Genomic DNA, 17922 nt, shown 5'->3' with positions numbered 1-17922 from the left:
ACACATAATTCATCTAGTCCGTCTGTGTTGGCCAGACACACTCATCTCCTCAGCAGTAGTTTGTCTGAGCACGTCGGACATAGTTTTCTGGCTTGTCATGTGGTTATCTTTCTGGCCAATGAAGTTTCTAGTCTCTGAATTGGTATGAGAATTATTAATCGTGAGGGAAAAAAAGCATATTTTGTGCATGTCGCAGACATATTTCCTTTCACCTTGCTGCCTAATAGAGGAAATACATATTTGAAGATGCTTTAACTGGTTTCACAGTGCAGTACAATCTTTTTAATGCATGAGGTGATGCATCAATGTCTTGGATGGGGAAATCAAATCAAATGTGTTTACTAACACATTGACTCATTGTCAATCTCCTTCTAATGCCAGACCTTTTGGTGATGTTTGTTGTCTCTCGTCAGTTGGACAAAGCGCGTGCATGTCAATGCGCTGTTGTTAAAAACTTTTAGAAAGCAGCGATTTTCTCATCTTTGTGCTGCATCCTCCCCAGAGGAGCCTTTAGTGAAGATGGAGATTTACTCTATGCTCCACTGAACACCACAACAGGCTGTTTTGTGCAACGTTGACTTAACATTAACATGTTAGGAAAACTGAAACTCAATCACAAAGTGTGAAGCCAATATTTCAAGATACACAAATACATCAAAAAGCTGTTGCTGGTTTGAATAACAATGACAAAAAGCACAATGGAAATAATGATAAATCACAGTTTTTGTTGTTTCAGGCTCTGTTATTCGCCACTTTTTTTGTGTTGACATTTCAGAATGATTAATGCCGCCCTTGTCTGTATCCGCGAGTGTTTATACTACACTACAGTGAAGAAAGATAGTCTCTTATTGATTCTCAGTGAAACTTCACGACCATTTCTCTGGTCCTTGTGAGGAACACATAGACTGAATGTTTGTAATCTCTGTACGAACCAAAGTTTCCAAGTAAAAAAAATAGCACAAACTTTGGATTAGTTTGAAATGCAGCCAATCACATCAGAGGGAAACGACGGTGTCAATCATGACTTTGTCATTGATTGATGGAGTTACTTAACTAAAGCCTATTCATGCATGTTGTGTTGGCTGTTGCACTGTTAGATAGTGCTTAAAAACACATTTATTTATTAGCTTTTTGATGTTTATGACTAATATTCATGTTTCACTTAGAACAAAATGTTTTATATATATGTCTGATATTGTTTCTGACCAAGGGTTCTTTTGAGATGTCAACTTAAAGTTTTTCAGGATCACATAGTTTGGTATTAGTTTTTTAAAAATCTAAACAGTTGGTTATATTTACAACTATTTTTGTGAAAATGGAAATGTGGTATCAGAATTTAACACAGCTTAGAGCAGGGATGAGCAACTCTGATCACAGTGGGGGGCCACAAAAATGTGACAGTGATGTTATCATTGAGAATAATAACCAACATAACAAAGGTTTCTTTCTTATTCTTTCTTTTTTGTTCATCAGGTTTTCATTATTTTTCATGTATTTCTGTTTTGCGTGTTTTTGGGTCATTTTGTGTGTTTTTGTTGCAGTTTTATGTTTTTTTTCCAAGTCATTGTGTGTATTTTCGTTATTTTGTTTATCTTTCTGTCATGTTGTGTGTTTTTGTGTCATTTTATGCAATTTCTTTTAGGGCCACACAAAATTAGATTGAGGGCCGTATGTGGCCCCCTGGACCTCCAGTTGTCCACATCTGGCTTAGAGATAGGCTTTGTTAAAAGAAAGCTTAAGCATAGCTGTTTATTGAAAAGAATGGCTAAAAGCAATACTGCAATGGAACATAGCTTATTTTAAATTGCTAAATACTGTATATATATTTTTAAAGTCTATAATTGAGGTTAGAGTTCGTCTTTATTCTCTTTTTAAAGTGAGTTATCATGAGGACAGACCATTGAAGGAGTGTCCATGTTGAAAGGCCATCAGACTTCACAAGTGACCACAGAGTGCAGCAGACATCCAAAGTGAAATGAAAGAGTGAGCAGAACGTCAGGTTAATCGCTTTTCCAGAGCCGTGGGATTCAGACGAGTATTTATAATAACGTTTTTTTTTCTTTCAGTTGGAATGACTCATAAATACTAAAATACTTCCAATCCAGCATCATATTGTGTTTTTATCTACGTCACACATTCAGATGGCTCACCATAGATATTATGGGATCAGTAAGCTTCTGATCACATTGCAACAAGATGATGAATGGACTGCGTAGCATTTAGCATGAGCTCAGCTTTGTTGAGTAGGACGTGACCAGCCTCAAGTCAAAGCAGCAGTGTTTGCCAATGGTCATCCTAGCTTATTTTGACTGAACAAAGTCTAACCTATTTTCATACACTTAATATTTGTTAAATGCTCTCCAGGGGTTGCCAGGTAACACTGGACCACAGGGGCAGCAGGGACCTCCAGGGCCTGTTGTAAGTTTGTTTTCTGATCAATCTCAGCTTCAGTGAATCTGACTATTTTGCCTTTATCTGTGCAACCATCCATCCCCTTCTCCATCATTCTTTTTCCTTGTTTGTGTTTCTTACAGGGAGTCCCAGGTGCACCAGGAGCTCCAGGTCCAGGAGGGTCTGCAGGGTCTACAGGAGAACAAGGACTTCCTGTGAGTAAAGATGTTCAATAATAACTGTGCTGAAGTCAGTGGGAAATGTTGGGGTTCAGTCTAGGACTTTAGTAAGCTATACCCTAATTCAGGTACAAATATAGAAAAAAAGAAAAAAAATTAAATATTTGAAGAAAAATTTTTTTTTTCCTTTTTTAATTCTTTAGTTAGCAGTATTTTACTTAATTATGGACATTTTCTTTTCTTTTTTTTTTCTTTCTTTAGTGTTTATTCTTTTTATTTGTAATATTTCTCGAGCCTCTGTGACTCAAGCAATTTCCCCTCGGGATAAATAAAATAATTCTGAATCTGAATTACAGTGAATCACAGTTATGAGCTGTAATGTGCTCATCATGATTAACAACACAACTACTGTGTCATGGTTAAATGAAGTTTGTCTGCCTTATTTTGACGGAAACAAAAGAGTTCAGAGTCGCACAACAAATAGAATATTTGTGTCTCAGTATTTTATACTTTTTTGCACATATGTAATCTTAAACCAGCCGCTGCTTTCAGGCAGAAAACCCTCAAAAGAGTAATATCTTCATACATTTTTTTATTAAAACTTATTGATGTAAATATATTACTGTGCTAATGTTTTTGTACTGGAGAAGAACACATTTCAGTGCAATAGTCAAGTTTTAAACAATCACTGTCTTCCTGCCTGTGCCTAGGGCCATTCCTGCTGGTGTCTATTATCATTACAAACCTTTCCAGCCATTCTCTTCTTACCTCTATTATTCAATTCAATTTTATTTATATAGCACTAATTACTACAAAGGTATCTCAAAGCGCTTTAGAGATAGTTGTACTTTAGACTGGCCTGTTAAGCAAAGACTACGTGTTATGTTCAAACGCACATGAATCGCTGTTCTTTCCTATTCTTATGCTCAGGTTGAACTCCTCCAGTCCACATGATTAAATATGTTGACTAGCAGCAGTGACGTGCCGTGACCACTAGGGTTGGGTAGGCACGTTGCAAATCAAGACCACCAATGACAATTTCATATGTTTCTGCTGGCAAGTGTTAATTCAATTCAAATCAATTTTATTTGTATAAAGCAATTTCCAAAAAAGTCATCTCAATGCGCTTATCAAAATATCAAATTCATAATAAGAAAGAAAAAACCCAACAAGATCCACATGAACAAGTGTTGAGCCATCTAACAAAATCAACATCATAAACACCATTAAAGAAACATAAACAATTATTTAATATAGCCTCCATACTCTCCCAACAAGATATATCTCATGACACGACAGCACATCCATTGTTTGTGTTGGAAACACGAAACACAGTGAAAATGACAACAACTTAGAACATCCTCAGTGAGGAGCATCCACAAAGTCAATCCTTCCTTTTGTACCATTCACTGTGAAAAGTATGAAACATGTTCTGACCTTACCTTTGCTGAAGCTCTGGTAACTCAGGTGTTGGTCTCCGTCTTTTAAAAGCTGTCGTTTTTCCTCAAAACAAAGTTTCTCTATCATCTCTAGCGCTGTCATCCTGCCTGTAGTGTTATCCCGCCCACTAGCTAGAGAACGTAGCAGCAACGGTCACGTGATATCAATTCACTAATGTACTGTGAACTTACGTATAGCATTTAGCATAGCGCGGTTACGTCCAAAGGCAGCTCTCTACGCTGCCTTTGGACGTAAATGGTTGTCATCTTGGGGACCTGACTGCACATGCGCAAACACGCAAAATCAAACAGAGGCAGAGGAGCGACGTGCCTTTGGGAGGGGGCGTGGCCTCCCTCTGCCTTACAGCGGAGCGAAAAAAAAAAAAAAAAAAAGACTGTGCAGCTGTTCCAGGAAATAGCGCTGTTTAGTAATTTGGGCAATGAAACGCACAAAATGTGGACACTTTCAAACTTATAGGTACTGTAGGCTATTGGAAATGAAAAATAAATAATTTATAATTATATGATAATTAAAAAAAAATAATTTTAATTAAATAATCAAAATATTAATTCATCCTTGCTTTTTTTTTTAACCAAGCATTTGCCATGATGTGAGCGGTAAAGCAATTTACCGTAAATGTAGTTAATAGTTACTGCAGTGCTTGTGCATTTCAAATGGATTTTTCTCATTTTACCTGTGAGCAGTGTAAAGTTTACCAAGTGTGACTGAATAAAAACACTCTTCTTCTAACTGCTAGCCGAGCCCTTATAGTGCAGAAATGCTCCCCTTAAACCTTTGATCCTGGTCTCTGTCAGTGAATCCACATTGGATGTAAGATTCCTTTTTATCAACTTTTTATTTGACAAGCCAAAGGTATCTTTGAGGTAGCAGCAGCCATTTCCGATGTGGAACTTTAAGTCATCTCAGGATTCAGAATTTATATACGAGGCGCTGGAGGCAAGTGTCCTTTTTTTTGTTCTTGGGATCCTGCGTGGTTTGCCTTGGCATTCCTAAGACCTTCTCATAGGATAGTTAACATTTATGAACCCAGGAAGAATCACCACATCCAGAAAGATGTCCAGCATGAGGCTTTTACTGCCGAGACCTGCGCTCCATTCTAATGACTGTATCAAAAGTTGGCAAAGCCTTTTTGCCATCTGCAATGTAACATGCATCAGATATCCCTCCACACAAACACAGCCAGCCAGCCAGGGCTAAAGATAAACAAACACATATTCAAAAGCTTTAACAGTATCAAACAGATATTTATCATGTTTGCACACGCTTGGGTTGTTTTTTCTCTGGATCACAAAGCAGTGAACTCTGATACTCACTGGTTTGTTGTGCGCTACACGTTGTCAGATATGAATCCATATGCTAGTTTTCACATTAATGTCAGGGTTTATGTATGTATTATTAGATAATCTAATAGCCGTGATGCAGGTTGTCAATTTTCAAGTGTATTTGGTCATATGTACAGCAAGAACATGGGCTCAGATGCTTTTGACGCCAAAATTAACTGTTTGTTTTTGTTTGTATCTACTTTTCTGTTGCAGGGTCCTGCTGGTACCAAAGGAGATAAAGGAGAACGTGTAAGTGTCTGTGTAATATTTCTTCTTTTGGCAATAAAAACATACTTTTTTTTGTTGTTGAAGTACATTAAGGTATCCCCTTTTTATTCATTCTGTTTTTTCTTTTACGAAAATGTTTAATTATTCCGATATGTAACAAGATCCAAATTGTTATAACACAAAATGTAACGAAACCCGAAATGTTACAACTGGTCAATAATGTAACAAGATGCTGAGCCCAAAACATAAACACTTTTTTGCCTTTTTTATATGAATAAACTTGGTGATTTTTAACCTGACTTGTCGAATCTAGTAAATTATTCTAAATAATTTATTTTTGTTAATAACTGGTAAAAATGTCTAAATTTCTGACGATTTTCAGTCATCAGCTAAACAATTACTTGTTTAGTACGTGACATCCTGACAGTCGGTACACTGCCCTGAGTTCCCTTTTGTTTGCCAATATAAAATTAAGTGATTCACTAGTTATGCTTGTTTACTAAGCACATAATAAAAACACTCCATCCATGATTTTATCAACTGATGGATGTGGATGTTTATATTCCCGTAGGTGCCACATGGAAAGCAGCTCATAGACAACAGTGTGTAAAATCCAATCCTGTGTACTCTGTTTGTTCTTCAGGGTGATGTTCAAACTCAAGCAGCGGTCAGAGCCATCGCACGGCAAGTGTGCGAGCAGCTCATCCAGAGTGAGTAACCTGTGGTATTTATTCGTTAGATGCTGCTTCTGTTACATAACAGTGACCTTTACTAGCGTTGCTTTTTTTCTTTTCTAATTTGCCTTAAAATGAGGGAAATAAATCACTGTTTCAGGACGGATTTTGTAACAATCTTTCTCCCCTGACAGGCCACTTGTCTCGCTATAACTCCATCCTCAACCAAATCCCTCTTCACTCGTCAGTGTCAGTACGACCAGTGCCCGGACCACCAGGAGAACCAGGCAGGAGAGGTCCCCAGGGGCCTCAGGGAGAGCAAGGTCAACCTGGCAGAGCAGGCTTCCCTGGCACAAATGGTCAGAACGGACAACCAGGAGAGAGAGGTAGGACAGGAGGACACAACAAACAAACTTACATAGACTGCTTCGTAATTGGAATGTAACAGTCCAATTTCTTTGATGGTTTAAGTAGTGAACTGCAACATTTGTAAACAAAGGGCCGAGACCTGACAGAAAAGATAATAATAAGCTTTGCTTCCATTCATACTGGCAAATGTCGAGTTGTTTACAGAAAATACCTTCAGCACTTGAGCACTTTGCAAATGTAGTGTTTGTCAGGAAAATAAAAGGCTCTGTTATGAAATCATTGTCTAACAAAGTGTGCTGAAGTGTTCATCTTGCTCTAAACTGCTTTTTCATCATCTATGTTCTTTCACCTGACAAAAACTAGACTAAGACTACCAGTAAATATAAGCATGATGAACTGCTAAACTGATGACAAAATGGACTCACGTCTTCTTAAAAGTAGAAACTCAACAAAAAAGCTTCCAGTAAATCATTTTGATACATGTAAAGAGATCTTTTACAAATAGATATTTGATGAAGTTAATTGGCTGAAAATAAACAAAAACATTAAGGAATTGTGATGACTACATTGAGACTAAAATACGTTTTTCTCAGAAAACAGACAAAACAGAGCAACTCAAATATTGTTGTGAATATTCTCACTGATCACCTCCTCCTTTCCGCCTGTTTAAACTCTGGTGGTTGGATGTGAGTAAGGCAGAGTGACAGGACTAACAGTGTGTGAGAGAGAATGAACAGAACATTCTAACACCCGTCTGAATCAGGGAGCAGTGGCCTTAAGAAATAGGTGAACACAACTGCAAGGTTTTCATCTGGAGCCATGCTGTAAGGAGTTACAGTCTCTGAGGTGAAGCTGTAGAACACGAGTCCCAAACTGTGCACACAGAGCTGTGTTTTAGATGTATCCACATCCTCCGACACATCACATTGTAAGAATAACTTTATCTGCCTTTTTACACACGCATAATGCCGACCTTTAGATTCAAGTGTGCTTGAAAAACCATGCTGTAGTGCAACCCTCTATCAACAAGGTTTAAGAAATACGCTCGAGATCTTATCAGTGTTTATTTTTAACCAGACTTTTCTTTAAAATCAGTTTCCCTGACTTTGTTACCGCCTCCAACGTGCTAATATTTTCATCAGTGTTGATTTTTATTCGTCTGTTAGCAGATTTATGTCAAAAGGATTTTTTTTTTTTTTGTTTAAAGGATTTTTTTGGCTCTAGTGGCCTTTATATGACAGTTGCTTGACAGGAAGGGGGTGAGAGAGAGCAGGGAATGACACGCGGGGAAGGGTCCAGGCCGGGAATCGAGCCTGGACCCGCTGTAGTTCCTCACGAACTACAGCCTCCGTACATGGGGCGGGCGCTCAACCCACTGAGCTACACACCGCCCCATGCCAAAAGGATTTTGACAAAATTTAAACAAAGATAGACCTTACATCATGGGAAAATTCCATTATTTTTTGGAGGGGATCCGGATCAATATACTGATTCTGGATCATTTTCAAAAATCCAAAAAATCCCGATGTCGCATCATTGGCAAAACCTCAAAAATCTTTATCTCAGTTCGTAATTAACCAATCTTTATAAAATTTAACTGAGTTATGGCGGGATGGTTCCTCAGTTACCAAGACCCTCTTGCATCTGATCCAATTTGCTACGTACTGTCTATAATAATAGAACGCTACAGAAAGATGTCTTCCTCTGTCTATTACTACCACTCTATTCAATGCAAGTCAACCTATAATTTACTGTAGTTAAAGAGAACGGCCTTGAACATGAAAAATAGATAAAGAAATATAAAAAATATTTTTTGCACATAATTACTGTTATAAAATTTGTGGTTGTGTATTTTATGTTATTTCTATGACTTTTGAAGAAGAATGGTCGCAATTTTTACATAATGATTTTTCATATTTAATAAACAAAGAAAGCATTTTGCTTTTGTGATACAAAAAAAAGATAATTTTTGGAAATTGATTAGAAATCATTGATTTATATTAAGATTTTTTGTTGTCTGTTTTGGACGCTCGGGACAAGCTGGTTTAATTTCACAGAAATAGAACAATTTGATCTTTTTTAACTTCAAGAATAAAAATCAGAGTAGACGACAAATGTCTGATGGCTTCAGTCGGAGCTTGAATCATCTTTCTTCATCTGGCTTTCTCTTTGACTCACCAGACAATTCGCAGTCATGGTCAGAACCTCTTTGTGGTTCACGCCAGGCTGGAAGCTGCCAGCTCCAATAACCATTAGGTCATTCTCTAGCCCCAAATCCTTGGAGGAGAAACTGGGTTTTACAAGCCAACGTCTGCATCACAGCCACAGACCCACACACACATAAACACACTGGCACACAGGAGAGCAGACAGCTAATAAAAATTTTGTCAGGAAGTGACCAGTGTGCTTATGATACTCCTCAGTCACTCGAACTCTTGTGGCTTCTGATCAAAAATGTAATTTGGACAAATTTCAGTGACATTTATGAGCTGTAGCTGCATTTTAATTTACTGTTACAGCCAAAAAAACCAAAACTTCAATATTTCTTTTCAAAAATGAAGTTGTCATTGTCAGAAAATAAGGAGTCAAACCAAATGGCCTCTCATGATCTGTTTGTTTGTTGCTGTAATAACTCACATAAAGGTGTCATGATCCAGAGAAAGGTGATGAGTGTGCAGGTTCGGTCAGAGATCGAGGCTAATCTTTATGACCAGGCCATTCTAAAAGCAGATTCCATCCTGAAAATCGTTGAGCACATCCAACATAGGCAGTGTTTTTATTAGACATGGTGTGAAATATGTTCTGCTCAATTCCTTTCCACTGACCCAGTTGATGTAGATGGTCATAAAAGCAGCAGAACAGAAAATCTGCAGATCACTCTTTTTTTTTTTTTTTTGTGGTTGTCTAATATCACAGAGGCAAAGAAATGTAGCATGAGGTCACTGAAATCAGCTGAACACTCTGCAAATATATCACACTGTTTACTGTGATTATCAAGGTATCAGTTATTCGGGAGTTTTCCAGCAGTAAATTCTATGTGATACTGTTTTTTCCTCTTTTCTGTTTTTTCTGTTTGTTTATTTGTATTAATCTTACTGTTTGGCTTTACTATGTTACTTTTAGGCTTGATTAACTGCAAAAAAGCTTGTTCTTGGGTAGCAGCCTATGTGTATTTTCAAAAGAAAATGTAATCAATTGTTATTTAATTCAAATGATTGGTATTTGATTGTAACAATTTCAATTTCCCCATTTTCTCATTTCATTAACAGTATGCGTTTCATTATTAATACTCCACACAATATATATATATACAGTGGGGCAAAAAAGTATTTAGTCAGCCACCAATTGTGCAAGTTCTCCCACTTAAAATGATGACAGACCAAATAAGTATTTGGTCAATAACAAAAATTCAACTCAATACTTTGTAATATAACCTTTGTTGGCAATAACAGAGGTCAAACGATTACTATAGGTCTTTACCAGGTTTGCACACACAGTAGCTGGTATTTTGGCCCATTCCTCCATGCAGATCTTCTCGAGAGCAGTGATGTTTTGGGGCTGTCGCCGAGCAACACGGACTTTCAACTCCCTCCACAGATTTTCTCTGGGGTTGAGGTCTGGAGACTGGCTAGGCCACTCCAGGACTTTCAAATGCTTCGGGCAACGAAGGAGTGGCTCCGTCAGGGTTCGGTCGGGCATCGATTCATCCTCTAGTATCAGCTGTGCTTCGGTACTAAACAGTTGATGCACACCCCAGCGGCGCCTTGGCTGATGGCTGCAGTTACACTAACCAGTGTGGTGTCACAATGGAGTCTGATTTCTAGATCCTCCCCTATGCTCTTTTAAATATGTTGTTTTTTAATTTCCCAGTTTAATGTAAAAGGAGTCACATGATCATCCTATTTGTAAAATATGATGCTCAACATAGTAGCGAGTCGAACATTATCAAAAAAGTCTACATAAATTTTGCTTTTTGTCATGCCACTTGTTGTTTGTAGTTTTTTTTGTCACTTTTGTGTATTTCTAATTATGAAATTGCTCAGTTTGCTTAGCCCTGTTGCCTTAGCTCCGCCCACACAGGCAGTGAGGGTGTGTGATGAACAGAGTGATTGAAAACTAAGCAGAATTCTTCTCACTAAAGCCGTTGATTGGTTCTGCTCTGATTCTGATCAGTTTTCATGATCATTGTCTAAACCCTCTGAGCTCAGAGCTGTGTCAGCACCCACACAGCAACTCATGAATGATGTGATTTATATATTATTGCTTTTTTTCTATGGCTCTGTGTGATATCAGGTTTACCAGGAGAGAAAGGAGAAAAAGGGAGCCCCGGAGTTGGAAAACAAGGACCTCGAGGACCACCTGGTGCTCCTGGTGAGAAACACACACGGCCATAAAGGAAACTAAAAAAACACACACAAACTGTGGCCATACCAGCCTGTCATTGCCCGATCCCGTTAGATCTTGGAAGCTAAGCAGGTCTGGGCCTGGTAGATGGATGGGATACCACTGAGAATTCCAGGTGCCACAGTGGGGTTGCAGCCACCGCAGTAGCATCTGTCATTCTGTCATTGTGTCCTTGTGCAAGGCACTTCACCCACATTGCCTCGTATGAATGTAGTGAGTGAGTGAGTGAGTGTTGGTGGTGGTCGGACTTTGGCAGCCTCGCTCCCGTCAGTCTGTCCCAGGGCAGCTGTGGCTACAATAGTAGCTCACCACCAATAAGTGTGGAGTGAAAGAATAATTCCTTAATTCTGTAAAGTGACTTTGATTGTCCAAAAAAGCGCTATAGAATGCTATTGATGCAGCGTCATTATTATAAGGGTGACCGTGGCTCAGGTGGTAGTGGGTCGTCTTCTGATCGAGAGGTTGGGGGGTCGATCCCAGTACCTGACTATGTGTCGAAGTGTCCTTGGGCAAGACACTGAACCCTAAGTTTCTCCCAGTGGTCGACTAGCGCCTTGCATGACAGTCCTGTCCCACTGGTGTGTGAATGTGAGAGTGATTGGGTGAATGAGCTGATGTGTAAAGCACTTTGAGACTGCTTCAGTGTGGGGATAAAGCGCTATATAAAATCAAGTCCAAGTCCATTATAAAAAAAAAATCACTCTAATATTGTAACAATGTTACTACGCAGCACAAAGACTTCTTAGATTTGCTTCACTCTCCGTTGAATATCTCGTCTGAGAAAAACAAGCAAACGCATTGAACCATGAATATATTCCTGTGTATTGATTTCTCAGAGTGCAGTGAGGATTTGAGGTTTGTGTTGTGAAAATATATCAGTGCTGAGATTTTTATGTTTTGCTGAAATCAATACCCTCAAAAGAACCTGGAAGAGATTCTTGGAAAGTTTTATTTTTATTTTTTGTAAGATCAGACAACTGTGAAAAAACACTACATAAAATGTTCTGTATAGAAAGAGAAGTGATGACAAGAAGGCTCCTTTGTTGTTGTTGTTTGATGAGTTTTTTTCCCCAGGAATTAAAGAATCACATCAATAATTTTTAAATGTCCCATTAAATAGGGGAGAGGTGGTATGAAAGTAACAGCATTATTTTAAAAGAAAACATCATACTCTAATAATAGTTTTCATTGTGATAAACTACTGTCAATGCCAGTGTATCAAATGTTGATCAAATGTGTAATGACAGCGGTGTGATTTGACATTGACTAGATGTTGTGTATTGTTTTGGGGGGAACAAAAGTAATTTTTGTAACAATTGTTACTTTTGTCCCGACAGTCACTCATGACAATGATAACAAGATTGTTTTTGAACTGAAAGCCAGCAGCAGAAACATTCTTCCTGACGTCACCTTAAGATTTTTTTAGTGTTGCGTTCTTTACATGGTGATGTCATTAAAGACGTAAAGGAAATGGTTAAGAAAGCGAACTTGTGATGGTCCCGAATCCCACCCGGGCCAACTGCTCCTCGGGCGCCTGCAAATGGCAGTCCACTGCTACCCCTCGTGGAAAATGGGTAAAATTCAATTGAATTCAACTTTATTTATATAGCGCAAACTACAACAAAGTCATCTGAAAGCGCTGAACAAAATATAAAGTCCATCGTAAGAAAGAAGGAACCCAACAAGATCCATATGAACAAGCATTTAGCGACAGTGGGAAGAAAAAACTCCCTCTATTTTATAGGAAGAAATGTCCAGCGGAACCATGTTCAGCGGTAGCAGCCATCCGCTTCGACTGGTTGGGGTTAAAGGACAGAGGGGCAAACAAAATATTATATAAGGATAGTCCATCCCAGGGTCCCAGACTAGTTGAGCCGTGAGCCATTGATCAGGAACCGCCAGCTCCAGCATCAAGACACCTGAAACAGAAAAGAGAGCAGAGGGCGAGGAGAAGGCACAGACTGCAGGAAAACATGATACACTATGATACACTGGTTCCTAATGGTCAGGTTAACATTAAACGTCTTGCGGCATCCTCCATGCTCTGAAATGCTACCACTACAGACAAGGTTTCATCTTGTACTGGTCACATGTAATGATATATGGGGTGGACATCAGTGCAAATGGTGTGAAGCAGTGTGATGGGTTATGCAGAGAAGTATTTCACGATGGTGACTGATAAAGGTTCCATTATTTTTCTTATGTGCTACCTGCTAAGGTGAGTCCTGACAGAGCCAATCCTCCTGTACACACAGGAAATGGAAGTCTTTGGTTACATTCCAGCTGATCTTGAAGTTAATCCAGCTTTTCTTCTTAAGGCCATACATCCTTCCGCTTGAATCCAAAATTAGAAGGTAGACGTCTGCTGGCACTTCATTTTTTTAGGTTAAATCAAGAGAATTGAGCACAGATTGTAGGTGTGAGAAGACAGTGAAGGGATGTTTTCTATATTAGAGGTTTTAACTCTAATTTCCTGCCTCTGCTTTTCTCTGGTCACTATGAGCTGTTTGATTTAATGTCCAATGACCCTAACCCTATCTATTGCTGCTCTTCACGTCCTCAGGATTGCCAGGTGAGGGCCGAACGGGCAGCCAAGGCTCGCCTGGTAGGCCTGGTAACCCTGGAATTGCAGGAAGGCCGGGAAATCCAGGCAGTTCGGGACCAACTGGACCGCCGGGATACTGTGACCAGAACTCTTGTCTAGGATACAGTGTCGGAGGTAACTAGAGTTTTATTTTTTTAATACCAGAAACAGGACAGCACTTTACTCTAAGGTACCTGAGGGTGTTGCCATTCTTAATTTGTGATTTATCGAGGGCTGTGCATTAGCAAGTTATAATTAATTATGAATGTCCATCATTTGCATCATGCACGATAGCACCAAGCCACAGGCAACACACACAAACATAAAAGTAATTACCTCAACATTCTGACACATTTTCACGTGTGTACACATCTAGTAGACGCACACGCTTGCTTTCTCACACTGTTGCTCACTCACTCATTCAGGCAGTAGCGTTCTTAAATATGCATCACAGTGGGAGGCTGCACTCGTGTATCCCTCCTGCACAAATGCACACCACACCAAAACCACATAATCACACACGAACCACAGCAACACTAACACAACAAGAGAGAGAGACATAAAGTGAGCTATCATAATAGATCTGGACTCTAAGGTAACACACTGTCCTTTCCCAAACTAAATATTTCTCCTCTTGGCAGATTTTATATTTAATGTATTAGTTTTGAAGAATAGAGAGAGAACAAAACAAAGATAGTTTCCTGCTCCAGTGAAAAGGCACTGTGTGAAAAGTTACACTTCTATTTATATTGCAGTAGCATTGAATGAAAATAAGAGTAGACTTATGAAATGATGTTAGAAGTTAGCACTTAGCATTGAGAATAATCTTTACTGATGGTATCGATTGGAGTTTAAACATTCAATCATTGCCCAGCAGGATCCACTATAACACAAATGGCCACAGAGCTCTACGGCTTAAAGCACGTTTCTAAGCGCCAAATCTCACGACTGCAGTCTTCATTTCCTGAGATGTGCCTGCTTTTAAAATCATTGATTTGCACTTCACAGTAAAATAGGTAGACATAAGAGCTCTTGCCATTCCCATCAAACTTAATTCAACAATTTTCTTTTTACTTGCACGACACATTTAAAACACTATTGTAAACATGGAAATTGATGAATAAAACACTATTTTAAATCTGTAACTAATGCATTTTACCCACAGAAACACCAAATAATCATTGTATTGACATTGTAAGTAAATCTACATGTCTAATTCTGAAGGCCTCAATTCACATTTCTTTAACTTCAGTAACACACGCTGGCTAAAATTATATGAATATTTAATATACTTTCTTATTATTGAAAACAGCAGAAACAGAGAAAAACCATTTGAGGAAGTGAAAAGACTACAGTATATAGATTTAAATACGATACAAAAAAGATGTTTAGGTCAACAGAGAAAGCTTTGGTAATCCTAATAACCCACCACTGACATATAGGGACTAAGTAGGGCTGCTTAATATTAAACACAGCAAGAGCCTGATTTACCAAGATCCTAAATGAAAAGCGCTAAATTACTGTATTTGCACATGGAAATAGTTTGCATGCATTGTTCGTTTCTATGTTAAGATTGCTTGTACAAAGAACGCCGATGCAAAAGTGGTAAAAACAAGTTTTGTTTAGGTCAGGGTTTGCAACATGGAGAGTTGAAGCCTATAATGAAGTTTTAGAGGTGTTAGTTAAAGAGGCAAATAAATCTAATACTTATCATATGTAAACATATTAAAATATAAGCAGAAGGAGAGCAGATGCAGGCAGGAACAGACGGCAAGATATAAGAAGAACACAGAAAGAAATATATCGAAATAAATATTTCAGTTGTTTCAAATTCATTCATTCCAGAAATGTTGACTCGAGCTGAAAATATTGGACCTCTCCGTCATCTTTTGTTTTTCTTATCTGCCTCTCACAGCCTGTAATACCTGCAGCCCTGTGTGCATAAAGCTGTGACAGTTATTAAACATGCTAAATAAATGCAAACACAGCCACCACACTCAGTTTTTGGTCTGCCAAGGTTTTGCACGTCATGACAGATGGCCGGATTGCATATTCTTTGAAGCAGTGTTTCTCAAATGGGGGTACGTGTACCCTTAGGGGTACTCGATGGCACTACAGGGGGTACTAGAGAGAGAGAGAGAGCGATAGAGAGTTGAAAATTAACAAATTAAGTGTCAGTCTTGGTCCCACACCAGGTGTGAGATGACTGGAAAGGATAAAAACATAAAAATAAATATATTCAGGAAGAACTAATTCAGTTCTTTTTAAACCTTGGGGTTGGGACCCCATGCGGGGTCGCTTGAAATTTCTGAAAAATTGAAATGGATTTTGGAATTTTTTGAATGAAAACACACAACTTAAACAACTGTATTTCTATACTTTCACTTTATGAATGTAGTTCAACTAAAATGCAATATATATATAATATCTGAGCTACAACATTATCAAAAACTAATTTTAGAAAAAAATGTCTTTGGGGTCGCCAGAAATTCTTGAAATCAAAATGGGGTCACGATCCAAAAAAGGTTGGGAACCACTGCACTAAATATTGTTTCATTCCACTTATTTACAAAATGAGATTTTTTTAAATGTGTGTCATCACTCATTCATTCCATCATTATGTTCTGTAGTTGTTTTTAAATAGTTTTTTAAGCAAAATGTTGTAGTCGGACAAAGGGGGTACTCTGATTCAGAGATAAGAAAAAGGGGGTACGTGAGTATAAAAAGTTTGAGAAGCACTGCTTTAGAGGCAAACGTGCTAAATGATTGCTTGTGTTATTTGGTGCATTTGACGGACATAATCCTCATTGCGCAGGTGTTGGTAGATGCACTGCAACATGCTTGCGTGTGCTGTAAGGTTAGTGCACGTTTAGTGCCAGATTACAGGGCCATAGTGGTTTCTGGCTGTTTGGAAACAAAAGCAGAACATTTCAATTACACAAGTAAATTATATTAAGCTATTAAGGAGCATATCAGATTAGGAGTTTTATTTCTAATAGAATGAAGTCCTTTGTTCCTTCTATGATGTTTTTCTGCCAAAGCACAAGGTATTTTTGAACTTGTCAGTGACTATATTAAGGTTTAGACAGAAACACCATGAAAAGTAAAGCACATTCTCTGGGTTGCACTGTGGACCACGAGCTGGCAACGGCAATCAAAACAATACCTAAACTGGGAGATTTTCTTACTTCCTATTGCTTGCTTAGTCTAAACTTAGAAAAGTAATACAGTATGTGTCCTGATTTTACCTTTAATTGTTGAGCTAAAACACTTCTATTGACTTCTTGTGTTGTGTCTGAGAACTGAAAAAACATGTCTTAGTTTTGATGGTCCATCCCTGTCTTTCCCTTTGTAAAGAGCATGTTTAACGCAAATAAAACAGCAAATTGTGCTGACAGAGGTCCTAAGATGGGTTTAATTCTTGTAAATTTCTCAGCCAATGGCATAGTAATCTTACTTTTATAGAGGCTTTGTCTGGATGTTTATACATTCATGTCGACACTGATGGATTAAGATCAGTTAACAGGCCAACGCCAATTTGTCTGCATTGTGATCTAAAATATGCTACCACACACACACACACACACCTATGGTCTGTAATCTGCTGGGAGTAGCTGAGACGTTACTTCATCCATAAAACCGCTTTTTTTTTTTCTTCCCTCAAAGGCTTTTAAAACATGTTTATTGAATGTGTGTTGATTAATTCCATCGGTGTTGTTTACTAGTAATATAACACAGCCTCAGTGACCACCTCAAAGGAAAACTTATTTTACAAAATACAACTTGTGAAGCTTTTGACCTTTAACTGCTGTTTGTCTGTGTGACTTTTAAAGGTCAGCTCAGCCGGGTTTTTCCTACGTGCACACAAACTCGTTTTATTTTCTTTCTCTATGCTCTTTAAAGTTGTCGTAACAGGGAGGATAACACTACAGCTACAGACACTAAAACTCACCCATCATTCACACCCACTTCTCTAATAACTTCAATTCAGAGCATTAAATGGTACCTGTAGTGAATTTTAACTGCAAGCTCTATCAATCGACGCTGTGTTGGGCATCAGTCATAGGTGGAGTTGTGACACAATCCGTGACCGGCCTACATGATGAATCCTGTCACTTCTGCAGAGCTTTAGGTGGTCGGAGATTAAATGCGGAATTCAGCCAATAGAACAACTGGAACCACTGTTGTGCAGAGGTGTAAAGAGTACTGATATATCCTACTCAAGAAGTACTGTCACTTGTACTTAAATACAAGTACAAGCAAGTCATACATAAAATACTCAAGTACAGGTAGAAAGTAGCTCAATTAAA

General features: G+C 38.4%; 1 protein-coding gene and 1 pseudogene across 4 annotated transcripts in view; both read left to right on the top strand.

The window, feature by feature from the left end:
* The window catches only part of col14a1a (collagen, type XIV, alpha 1a), a 167416-nt gene that overhangs the window by 146277 nt on the left and 3217 nt on the right, over positions 1-17922 (top strand). For 3 of the 4 annotated variants that reach the window (XM_028471081.1, XM_028471079.1, XM_028471078.1), the window contains 7 exons: positions 2365-2418; positions 2535-2606; positions 5567-5602; positions 6225-6291; positions 6450-6641; positions 10918-10995; positions 13592-13747. In XM_028471081.1, the coding sequence (XP_028326882.1) occupies positions 2365-2418; positions 2535-2606; positions 5567-5602; positions 6225-6291; positions 6450-6641; positions 10918-10995; positions 13592-13747 (655 nt within the window). The remainder of the gene's footprint in view (positions 1-2364; positions 2419-2534; positions 2607-5566; positions 5603-6224; positions 6292-6449; positions 6642-10917; positions 10996-13591; positions 13748-17922) is intronic. The other variant, XM_028471080.1, reaches the window with a different exon arrangement.
* LOC114478693 (uncharacterized) lies at positions 11042-11155 on the top strand (annotated as a pseudogene).

The sequence above is a fragment of the Gouania willdenowi genome, chromosome 16, assembly GCF_900634775.1.
Source record: "Gouania willdenowi chromosome 16, fGouWil2.1, whole genome shotgun sequence".
NCBI classification, from domain to species: Eukaryota; Metazoa; Chordata; class Actinopteri; order Blenniiformes; family Gobiesocidae; genus Gouania; species Gouania willdenowi.
This window is presented reverse-complemented; position numbering and strand designations above follow the sequence as displayed.